Below are 12,654 nucleotides of genomic sequence, written 5' to 3'. Positions count from 1 at the left end.
TAACAGGGAGAGATAGAATGTCAAAAATAAAATCCAGAAAATTACATTGTATAAATTTATTTTCATTTTGCAAAATGTTTATTTTTTTTTTGTACTCACCGCAAAATCCATTTCTCGTATTCACTGGAGGACACAGCACTATTGGTATAGGCCCGGCAACTAGGAAGATGACCGTAGGAAAACTAAAAGCTATCTGCTCCGCCCACACAGTGTATACCCCCCTCACAGACAGTGCACTAAGCCAGCTTTGTAACGCGGTAGTAGAGGGGCCAAAAAAAAAAAAAAACAAAAAAAAAAAACAAAAAAAAAAACAAACAAACAAACCAACCAACCCATTTTCTTGCTTATTTCATTAGGAGAAACAGCACCATGGATTGTCCTAAAGCAGTCCTAGAGGGAAGGGAAAACAGACAGACAGTCATGTGTACAACCTAGTGCACAGCCGCTTGCAGAACCCTACGACCCAAGCTGACATCACCCGAAGCCACAGAATGGTTCTGGCAAAACTTTGTGAAGGTGTGAATGGAAGCCCAGGTGGTCTTGCAGACCTGGGCAGCAGAACCATGGTGCTGAACACCGTCCAGGTGGCACAGATGGCCCTAGTGGAGTAAGCCGTCACACGGAAGGGCAGATCCTAACCCCTAAGCTGATAGGCCTCCTTGATGGCAGACCGAATCCATCTAGAGATGGAGGCCTTGGTGGGCCCTTTGGGAGCACAGAGCGTTAGTGACACTAAGGGTCAGCGAGAGAAGTACACCCAAACTGCCTGGACAATATCCAGGCAGTGAAGAGAACACCCACGGGGATACTTGGGATCAGAACAAAAAGACGGCAAGACTATGTTTCTCATTAATGTGAAAGGAAGATACCACCTTAGGCAGAAAAGACGGGGTAGCATGAAGGTACGTTGTCCTTTTGGAGAACCAAAAAGTAAACTGCTGAGACAGAGCAGCGAGCTCGGAGACCCTGCTGATAGAAGTAGTGGCCACTAAGATGACGACCTTCCAGGAGAGAAAGCTCAGAGAAATCTCCCTCAACGGGTGGTGGGGGCTGAAGCACGTCAAGAACGAGGTTAAGATCCCACAGATACATAGGCAGCTGATAAAGAGGGAAGAAATGTCTTCACCGGAGGACGAAAAACCAGAGTCTACTGGAACAGTATAGAAAGGGGAGAAACCTGACCCTTAAGAGAAGAAAGACCAAGACTTTGATCCAAACCAGACTGATAGAAAGCAAGGACCCTGAGAAGAGAGAAGGCAAGCTGATGAAAGTTGCCATCCTTCACACCAGTGGACATAAGCCTTCCATGTGTGATAGTAGATCTTGGCTGATTGATGTTTCCTTGATTTGAGCATAGTCTGGATGACATGCTCAGAAGAACCACGACGCCTTAGAACCCCGGCTTCAACAACCATGCTATTAAATGCAGCTGATGTGTGGTGTGGTGGAATAGCGTCTCTTGAGAAAGAAGATCCACCCGCAGAGGAAGAGGCCAATGAGCGTCCGTCAGTAGGAACAGAAGGTCATCGTACCAGGCCCGGTAAGGCCAATCAGAAGCCACCAAGATGGATGAAACCCACTCTGTTGGTCTTGAGCTTCTTGAGGACCCACAGGAGAAGAGGAAGAGAAGGGAACAGGTACAGAAGGCGAAAGTCCGAACAGGGAATCATGAGAGGGTCGACTGTGAGCACTTGTGGGTCCTGGGACCTGCCGATGTAGAGGAGAATCTTGTGGTTGAAGAGGGAGCCAAAGAGGTTGAGATCAGGAGAGCCCCACCGGGAGAACAGCTAGAGGAAGATTTCCTGATGAATGGACCACTCGCCCAGATCGAGATTTTCTCAGCTTAGGTAATCCACTGCCCAGCCATCTACGCCTGGAATGTGGACTGCTGAAAGAGAAGGGACGTGAAGCTCTGCCCACCTGAGGGAGTGAGAGGCCTCCAGAAAGGCCGCCCAGCTCCTGGTTTCGATCTGGTGGTTCAGGTAGATGATGGCAGTGGAGTTGTCGGACTGGATGCCCCTCAAAGAGGGAGGTCCAGTGAACCAGAGCCAGAAAAATGGCCCTCAATTTTAGCAGGTTGGTCTGGAGAGAGGATTCCACCACGGACGACAGGCCCTGGACATTCAAGACCCTGAAAAGTGACCCCCCCTCCCTAGCCAGAAAGGCTGGCATCTATGGTGATATGGATTGGTAGAAAAGACTTCACAGGGAAATTCCCAGAGAGGAGAGCACCAGAGAAGCTCCTGACGGATCCGAAGAAGCAGGCAATCTAAGCTGGACGGGAGCCTGTCCCAGAATCGCAAGCTTAAGAGGCCGTGAGTGGAACTGGGCAGAAGGAATGACCTCGAAGGAGGAGACCACTGTGCCCAAGACACACATGCAGAACTGGAGAGCACAGAGAGCTCCTCCGAAGACGACACACCGGATTAAAGGGCCAGGAATCATGTCCAAAAACTCCATATGCCGAGACGGCACAAAACAGGACTGAACATTCTGAACCGGGCACAGGGACAATGACTACCAGCTGCTGAAGGCTGGAGACTGCCTGGAGAAAAGCAGCCACTCGAACGGGGGAAGAAGGTAAAGTGGATGGGGGAATAAATAAAATCTTCGGTATGGGAGGGAGGAAAATTCTAAGGAGTAGCCAGTCGACATCACTTCTTCCTGGAAGTAGAGAAGATGACCCCCCCCCCCAACCTAGGGGCCCCGAGAGGGAGAAAACCTTCATGCTAAGGAGGACTTGGCAGCACAAGGCCTGGAAGGCTTAGAGCGGGACTGCCAGGCTGGATTGGGCTTGAAAGAGGGCTTCCTGGAGTGGGAGACCCGGGGGGACTGGTCTCCAGAGCGGGAGGTAGAGCCTTGAAAGGAGCGAAAACGCTGGGAATGGCCAGAAAAGGATGTCTGCTGCTTGGAGAGTCTTTGGGGAAGAAGGGAGCTCTTACCCCCAGTGGCGTCAGAAATAGGCTTCTCTAAGCCAGCCCTGTTCGTACTGGGAAAAGGGAAGAGCAACAAATGCCTTCTTGGAGGCAGACTCAGCATTCCAGGAACAAGTCCACACCGTGTGAAAGATAGCCCCACGTTGGCAGCAGCCTTGGCAGAACAGCAAGCCGCTTCAAGAGAGGCTTTGCACAGATACTTGGAAGCATTAAGACTCTGATCCACAAGCAGCTGGTTGTCCTGGAAGGATGATTCATCAGAAAGGCATGCTTGGAGCTGTTTGGCTTAGGAGATACAAGCCTAGCTGACCCAAGAGGTAGCAAAGGAGGGGCGCAGAGAAGAGCCAGCCACAGAGAAAGCCACCTTGACGAGAGAGTCCATCCTCTTGTCTGAGGGATCTCAGAGAGGCAGAGATCTCCAGGGGCAAAACGGTAGCCCTGGAGAGCCTAGCTATCTCAGGGTCAATTGCAGGAGGCTCAATCCACCTAAAAACACACTGCTCAGGGAAAGGAAAAATAACATCTGACCTCCTAGTAGAAGAACGTGGACTGTCTGTGTGAAGCCATTTGTTCCTTCAGGATGCGGTCAAACGCCCCATGAATGGGGCGGACGGCGAATGCGGCAGAAGGAGATGTCCTCTTGAGAAGCAACATCAGGGTCCTCCAATATTTGAAGAGTGTCACGGACTGCACGGATGAGCTACCACATAGCAGCTGATACAGATGAGCCTGGCTGATGCTCTGAGCCAGACTAAAGCGTCTCCAGAAGACAGAGTTGCACCTGTCGGACAGGAGCCGTGAGCTGAGGCAGGCCCTATCTGGGAATTGCCCAGGAGAAGGGGGAGGAAGACCGCGACCTGTAAGAAGACTTGCTAGACGGCTCCTGGATCTGGAATGGCGCCCGAGTGTTTCCCTAGCAGACTGAGCAGCGATCTGGGAAGGCAGCCGCTCTAAGGTCTACTTTTTCGGGTTCAGGATGTGTTGGCGTGGTTGGTTCAGTGCTCTTTTTCCTGTTGGTGTCTTTTCCTACTGCTGTGGTACAAACTGACTAGCACAGTGTCTATGGGAGAGGATATAGCCCAGTGGCCAGAGTCGACAGCTTTTCATTCTTCTATTGTCAGCCTCCAAGTGGCCAGGTTTATATGTCATGCTGCTGTGCAGTGAATACATCGAGAAAAATATTTTGAGTACAAAAAAAAAAAAATATTTCCATTTTTCACCCACTCACATTCATTAATAAATATCATCTACCATATCTCTGCTTTATATTAGCATGATCTTTTAATCGTTCATCAACTTATTTTGGACGAACATTTACAAGTCTAATGTTAACATTGAGTTTCCAAATTTACAATAACCTTTCCCAAACCCATTTGTTAGGGACCACTTCAGTTCTGAAGGGGATTTTGAAGGGCTACATAGATTTAATATTAGAGACCTTCCCCATTTAAAAATCACCCCATTTTCAAAACTGCACACTTCAAATTATTTAAAACATTTGGGCACTTTGTTAACACTTAAAAAAGGACTTGTCATGTCCTCGGACACCTGCATTTTTATATACCCCTAGAAAGCCATCTATATGCTATCAGCTTTCCCATTATGTGCCCCTGGTAAAGAGCTATCGGTGCCATTATCGTAGCTCTTCAGTGTCAGAAGGGCGTTTCTGCCAGACTGTGGGGAATGCCCCTCCTGACAGTAGTCCATAGCACTGTACTGTCAGAGGGGGCCTTCCTTACCGCCCAGCGATGACACACAGGTGAGGAACAACCCCCCAGTACTAGTCTATAGCCAGGCAACAACCAATCTATTCTGGCAAACAGGATGAAAAATTGGACAGAATTGTGCTAGTTGACACTAAACAGAAAATGATTAACAAGATCCTGGCTGCTTGAAGGGAAGTTCAGAAGTAAATTTCAGCTGATGCTAATGCAGTAGATCCATGAGTGAAAGTACATCTGGAGTTTCCAACAAGTGAGGATTAAGGCAAGGAAAAATTGAGTGCCAAAGCCATTATGCAGGGAAACTTTAGGATTGGAGGAGAGATTTCAGCCAATTCAATTGAAGAGCAGCAGAAGCTGAAAACTTTCTACAGACTCCACCCAAAAAAAACCAAAAAACGACATACCTTGCAAAACTGTTGTGCACTTGGCGAATTACTTCAGAGTTGCTTAATGCCAATCCCTTCATCTAAAAAGCAGAAGTGATTACATATCAACAAAACATGTTACTTATGTAACTAAACAAAATTCTAACCAAAAACACATTAATAAAGGACCTTTTACCACCACCATCATTATGATGAACAAGTAGTGACGGCTCATCTTAGGTGGATTTCCGACTATTATTTTTGAGTGGCAGAACTCCATTTACACCTAACTCAGCTTTTCAAGGATTTAAGCTGAACTGTAATTTTCTCTACCCCCAGCATTCGTGAGCAATCGGTGCCTGATCTAAATATTGCTGCTTGACACTAAGAACCTGACAATATAGAACCCACGCATCTTATCAGGCACCAAACTAACAGCAGTAATTGCTTGGGAATGGTAGGAGCTAGAGAAAAACAAAATCCAACTATGCTGAAACCAGTGAAGCAACACTTATTAACAGATGCCAAGAACTGGAGTTGGTGGAGATGGTGAAAGATCTTCTTTAAGACCAGGGCCCCACGTGGCCTAAACGCTGCTGTGTTTTACAGTTCAAGCAAAGTGGATGGTATCTAGGGAATCTCATCCGCACACTGCAACAGTTTTGGAAGTCACAGCGTGTCAATCATACCTACATCGGTGGTTTCCCTTTAATTATAATTGAAGCAGAAAATCCACAGAGGTACGCAGCGCTTTTTTTCTGCCACCCAGTACGTGGGGCCTTAGCACAAGTCTATTCTATAAACAATGCAACAAAACAAACCCAGTACTTACAGCTGCATCAAAACTTTGGGTGAACTCTTTAAATTCAGACAGTGTTTCTCCTAAATGTACATCAGGATGGGCTGTGTTTAGCAATATGCTTACAATTGCTTGCGTTGCACATGCATTATTTATTACCTGATCGGAAGGAAAAGAAAATGATAAAGGTGTAAAATGTGGAAAAAAACCAAAAACACACAAAACTAATATTTTAAAGCAGATCTGTCACAAATAAGCTATCAATAACTACTGGGAGGAACAGTGGTGGGTAGGTGAAATGTTTCTCACATAAATACAGAAGACCCATGACTCACGCCATGCAGTTAGTTCTCACCACACACAAACAGTTCAACCCGAGTCACCGTATGAAAATCCAAGTTAACAAGGTAAGTATATTGTGTTCTATTCAGACTACATCCATTAAACCACAAAGAATAGAAAATATAAATATGCTAAAACGTAACCTTTAATAAATTAGTTAAAAATTACCTCCATTGAAAACTTGGGAGAGGATACAATCTGTATGTAAGTGTGCAAGGTATACAATTGGTTAAATTAACCACATAAGCACAGCGGCCTTCAGAAAATTAAACCGCGGGTACTCACCATTAGATGCTGTGACAGATGTGGAAAGCCAATAAAGCTACACACCAACTCAACAAGTGCGGGTTAAACCAAGGTATACTGTATATAGATCATATAAATTTGAAAAAAAAAATAGGGAAGGTACAGAACCAGCAGGATTTCTAGACAGAATGCAGTTCTACCAAACCCTGTAAACCTAACTCAGGACCATGGCTCTAATAGCTCATGACCTGACTGGAACCTCACTATATATTATAATAAATAAATAAATAAAAAAAATATATATATATATATATATATATATATATATATATATATATATATATATATATATATATATATATATATGGCCACCCTAATGGAAAAACCCGGATAACGACACTCAAATTATTAAAATTGTATTAAGGAAAAAAATGAGCATGTCACCCGACATGCATGTTTCGCCAAAGAGGTAAAAGACCTAACCCTGAATCTTCAGGAGTTAACAAAACGCTCAAACAGCATAAGCCCTGTAAGAGCATAATGCATTGTAATGTAAAGTAGATGAGCATCCAGCAAAAACACACTCATGCATACATCCAATAATAGTCCCACATGATTATGGGAATAGATGAAAGAGAGAGAGGTGATAAATGTAACTTATCCCACTGTCTCCTGGAGTGCCAAACAAAAACCAAAGATGCCCAGACCTCAAACGGTCATCTGGGCATCTTTGGTTTTTAAGACTGGTGGAAAGCATGCAAAGACGAATGAAAGCTGCGATTAAAAATCATGGTTATTCCACCAAATATTGATTTCTGAACTCTTTCTGAGTTAAAACATTGTTATTTCTAAATGAATATGAACTTGTTTTCTTTACATTATTTGAGGTCTGACAGCACTGCTTTTTTAAAAAATTATTTTGACAATTTCTCATTTGCTGCAAATAAACAAAATTTTTTGCTTTGAATTTCGGAGACATGTTGTCAGTAGTTTATATAATAAAATGTACATTTTACTCAAAAATATACCATTGAAGAGAAAAATCAGAGAAACTGAAAATTTTGTAGTGGTCTCAGAGTACTTTCACATCATGTTTTGTAAGTCCGTCTAACTGACACGTCTTTACAGCTGTTTACCTTATAAAAACGTATCAAAGGACCCATTGCGTCCAATAATAATAAAAAATTACTCCGTTGTGGCTTGAAAATGTCTCTCTCCGTTAATTCAAAACGGACAGAAAAGCGTGTACTACAATGCTTTTCTGTTCTTTACCCACAACAGATCTGTGACGGATCAGAAGAAGTGCACGGGCGGAAGAAGAAGGAGAAGTTGGAGGAGGAGAGGAAGTTTCTCAGCACTAAAGATTCTGTCATTGTGTACCCCTTAGGGAGTAATGTCTGCCCCTCCCACCTGGTCCTGGCAGGACTGCCATTTAGTGACACCTTCATAGTATTGTTTCTTTTATCTGATGCTAGTCCCTGAAACCAGTCTGTTGCCCCTCCCCCACCTCATTCAGGAGCCAGGACAAGCGAGCAGTGAGAGTGGAGGAGGGGCAGCACTCATAGCAGCAGATAAAAGAAACCATACCATGGAGATGTCACAAATGGCAGAGTGATTCCTGCTTGGACAAGGTAAGGGAGGGGCAGACATTTATTTTAAGGGGATCACAATGGCAGAATCTCTAGTGCTGGGACCAGGGGTAGCAGCCATTAGGGGCAGCACTTGGCTGCTCCTCCCCCACATGTGCTACCCCTAATGGTAATATATGAAGCACATGTGGGGGGTGGCAGAGGAGCTGTCCCCGAAGCACAAGTCACAGCACAATTTTTTTTGTTATTTGTGTTATGACTTGTAGTGCTTGGGGGACAGCTCCTCTACCACCCCCCACATGTGCTTCACATAGCTGCCCCCAGTGACCCCATACACTAATGCCTGCACTGATTGTAGGCATTAACCCCTCTGGTGCCTCGGTCAAAGCTGACTGAGGCGCCATTTTATCGGCACCACCATTTTACCAGTGATCGCAGGCACCTTGAGCAAGCTTCGGGTCCTGCGTCCTGTTGCTATGACAGCCGGAAGCCTTGTGAAGGCTCTGGCCTGTCATTCTATACTTTCTATTGAAGGCTACTCTATGTAGCCTGCAATAGAAATGCCGGATTTTTGCAATGCATTAGCATTATACTGCATTGCATTAGTGATCAGATCCCTTGGGGTTCAAGACCCTTAAGGGCTCTAATAAATGCAAAAAATAAATAAATAAATAAAGTATTCAAAATTGAAATCACTTCCCTTTCCCTAGAACACATATAAGAGTATTTAAACACTGTGAAACACCTACACATTAGGTATCCCTGTGTCTGAAAACACCCGCTCTACAAATCTATAAAAATATTTTTCCTATACGGTAAACGCCATAGCGGGGGAAAAAAAAAAAAAAAAAGATCAGTCTTTTTGATGCCTGAATTGACATCCATTTGCATCAGTTTTTTGATTAAAATAACGGATCCGTTTAACTGATCAGTTAAACTGACGTGAAAAACATGGATGTGAAAGCACCCTAAATGGTTTCCAGAGCTGTATATAAAAAGATCCAACAACCAGGAAGTACTTCGTGAGTTTGAAAATATGAGAAAGTGAAAGAAATGGTAAAAAATATTAAAATAAATAAATTCCTTCCCCCCCCCCCCACACACACATTTAGGGTGCATTCACACTACGGATACGGTGACTGATTCTGAACGTTAAAACACGTTCAGAATCGGCGCGTATAAAGCAGATCCCATTCATTTCAATGGGAGCCGGCATACGAGCGCTCCCCATTGAAATGAATGGACTGCTTTTTTTTCTCTACGAGCACTCCCATTGAAGTGAATCTTCAATGGGAGCGCTTGTAGAGAAAAAAAGCAGTCCATACATTTCAATGGGGAGCGCTCGTATGCCAACTCCCATTGAAATGAATGGGATCTGCTTTATACGCGCCGATTCTGAACGTGTTTTAACGTTCAGAATCAGTCACCGTATCCGTAGTGTGAATGCACCCTTAGATTGCATTGTTAGCCCAGTCCCTTTAATTATTCTGACATTTCACCACTTAGGCTAGGTTTACAATTGCACTGAGCTCTCAGTTGTTCGGGTTTGGTGGTAGACCCAAATTATGAAGAGCCAGACCACTAGTGCTTGGTGGCCACACACTCTGGCACAAATGTGAACTTAGCCTTACAGAAAAGAAGCTTAAACCCTTAGGAGTCAAAAATGTTACACGATAAGATATCCCCTTGTATCAATTGGTTGGGAATCTAGAAGCTTTTTGTTAGAATGAAGTGTTAGACTTGCAAAGATAATGCTAAAATACAAAAGATTATCTGGCTCCCATGTAAAGACCTCAAGGAGGACTCAAATCAGCTGCAGCTCCTACCTGGGCAACCACCTGGGAGGTGGTGCTAGTGATAAATGTACAGAGAAAAACCGGGATGATGGATAGAGTGCTACTGAGAGATAGCCAATGCAAATAGATGATGAATCAAATGATGACTAAAAAATAGATTTATTGGTTCCAAATGACAGAAGAATGGCTACGCGTTTCGACGCCGGTCTTCCTTGGTACGTGTTCTCCGCGACTCAAAAAAGTCAGTGTGGCCTGAGGAAGACGCCAGTCCGGCGTCGAAACGCATAGCCAGACTTGCAAAGAATTTGTCGAACTGCTGAATCTCCTGTCAGTGACGCGTGCGTGGTGACGTCAACACGTACCGACGGCCACATGCGGAAATGCAGTATTACACAGGGGCTTTACACATGAATCGTTTTACAGGTGAACCTTGTTTTGTTTGACATGTGGGATATATATATATATATATATATATATATATATATATATATATATATATATCGCATCATGGCTTAGAATTTCTTGCCTCTGATGAAGCCACGCTAGGCGAAACACGCATCAGGCATTCTTCTTTTGTCCCACAAGTTGCACCCTGGGAGTTCTCCTGTGCTTAGTATTACGCTGTCAGCATGTCAATTGGTATGTATTGTTATTTACTATGATTGGTTCTTTTGTTGTAGATACCCTTATCAGCGTTATCTTTGTTTGACCTTTCTGGTTTTTACATAATGCCATGGCAAACACTATTTATTATCTGAACTAGTCATTATATTACATTGTGGATATAGTATACCATTTGAATGCTATTTCTCTAAGGACAGTGTATATATGGACATATCTTACCTTATCTTATCGTAGAGTTGGAAGGGACCTCAAGGGCCATCGGGTCCAACCCCCTGCGAGTGCAGGTTTTCCTAAATCATCCCAGCTATATGTTTATCCAGATTCCGCTTGAAGATTTCCATTGATGGAGCGCCCACCACCTCCCGTGGCAGCCTATTCCACTCTCTCACTACCCTCACTGTCAGAAAGTTTTTCCTAATGTCTAATCTGTATCTCTTTCCCTTTAGTTTCATCCCATTGCTTCTTGTACTTCCTTGTGCTAATGAGAATAGGGTAGATCCCTCTGCACTGTGACTACCTTTCAGATATTTGTAGACTGCTATTAAATCTCCCCTCAGCCTTCTCTTCTGCAAACTAAACAATCCCAGTTCTTTTAGCCGCTCCTCATAGGACATAGTTTGCTATCTATTGCTATCTACATTTGTTGGGGTCTCTATATATATTGTTTCATTTTAAGGGTTACTTCCAGTCGGCCATTTGTGGGAGGGTTGCGGTATTTGTCCACCAAAAAACATCTAGGTGGATCCTCCTCTGTTGTCCTCCAGTGTCTTATATGTTTTTTTATTCTTTGGAGTATTTAATAAAAATTTTGTAATTTTTATGTTACTTTATTTGGTTCTGTGTTTTTTGTTTGTGTATTGATATTGGTTCTCAGAACTGTTGAGTAAAGAGAAATTTTGGGTACAAATTTTTTGGTGTTTGAATCTCCTGTCAGTGCCTGATCCTCAGAAAAAGTAGTAAAACAATATAAATGAAATCAAAAATAAGAGCTCTACCTGTTTTGCAAAAAATAATGTATCCAGACGGGAGTCTTGAACTACTGATCCAGCTGGCTCTTCCCCTGGTTGCCATTTAAAAAGGAAAATTAAACCTTGCACAGGCCTGAAAGACAGAATTGTAGAATGTAGTATTGAACTGTCCCCATAGAACATGGAAAACTTGATGAAATTTGAATTTGCTCCTAATAAAGACCATAAGCAAAAATCTGGTCATAGATCAATCCTTCCTATTAAAATTATAAAGGTGAAAGTTTGTGAGTTTGGATGTTTGTTCCTCAATCACAGCCAAACGGCTGAATGGATTTTGTTGAAAGCACACGTGCACGCACACATACACACCAGGAAAAGGTGATAGGCTACATAAGAAATGCAAAGCTATAAAGAAAAAACAATAGAGACACAATACTCAGCATAAAATGCTATATTTAAGACAATTTCTTATTAGAAAACATTAAAAGATGGATATACAAAGATACAGGAAAATTTTCCCAATGGACCGACACTACGTGGATACATATAATACAAATGTCAATACACTATTGGAGTCGCAATCAGATAGATGTATAGCCATAAAACATACCAAGTAGTAGTTAGCTCCAAAGGTTGTTCAAATTTATGTCCTCCATATGGGGGCAATATAATCACACAGGAACAATATCAACCAAAATCAGACTATCCCTTAACAGTTCAAAAACAAAGTTATACCTAAGATGTCTGGTATATGAATGATGTGTGCATCAAAGTGGGTCTATTGTATTTAAAGCAAGTGCTGACCATAATTGATGCAGACAAAACTCAAGCATACGCCCAGTGTAAATACAAAGATTCCAAAACTACCTGAAGCTGTAAGATGTTGATGATAGAAACATAACATGAGATAGTTACTAATTGCTCACCCATGAGGAGTAATGTTAGATGGAATGTCCAAGTTGGGAAAATTTTCCTGTATCTTTGTATATCCATCTTTTAATGTTTTCTAATAAAAAAGGTCTTAAATTTTGCATATTATGCTGAGTATTGTGTCCATCGCTATTGTTTTTTCTTTATAGCTATGGAATAGCACAGCATGGACTTGAATTATTGAATATGAACTATACTCACCCCCCACACACACACACACTTCCTTCCATACACCTTAAACTCTTCCCTGTTCTTTTTCATCTTTAAATTTTTCCATAGCATAGTGACAATCAAATAAGGTATACCATTTAACATTTTGCACTTGTTGACAAAAC

The 12,654-nt window shown here is 42.9% G+C and overlaps 1 protein-coding gene and 1 long non-coding RNA gene across 3 annotated transcripts in view; both read right to left on the bottom strand.

The window, feature by feature from the left end:
• Positions 1-12,654, bottom strand: part of LOC142218189 (uncharacterized) — a 136,361-nt gene that overhangs the window by 32,579 nt on the left and 91,128 nt on the right. The gene's annotated exons all lie outside the window — the stretch shown is intronic.
• UCHL5 (ubiquitin C-terminal hydrolase L5) overlaps positions 1-12,654 on the bottom strand; it is a 37,048-nt gene that overhangs the window by 18,969 nt on the left and 5,425 nt on the right. Inside the window, exons 3-5 of one of the 2 annotated variants that reach the window (XM_075286125.1) lie at positions 11,417-11,522; positions 5,858-5,983; positions 5,065-5,126 (exon numbers count right to left, since the gene is read on the bottom strand). In XM_075286125.1, the coding sequence (XP_075142226.1) occupies positions 5,065-5,126; positions 5,858-5,983; positions 11,417-11,522 (294 nt within the window). The remainder of the gene's footprint in view (positions 1-5,064; positions 5,127-5,857; positions 5,984-11,416; positions 11,523-12,654) is intronic. The other variant, XM_075286126.1, reaches the window with a different exon arrangement.

This window comes from Leptodactylus fuscus, chromosome 9 (assembly GCF_031893055.1).
Source record: "Leptodactylus fuscus isolate aLepFus1 chromosome 9, aLepFus1.hap2, whole genome shotgun sequence".
NCBI lineage: Eukaryota > Metazoa > Chordata > Amphibia > Anura > Leptodactylidae > Leptodactylus > Leptodactylus fuscus.
This window is presented reverse-complemented; position numbering and strand designations above follow the sequence as displayed.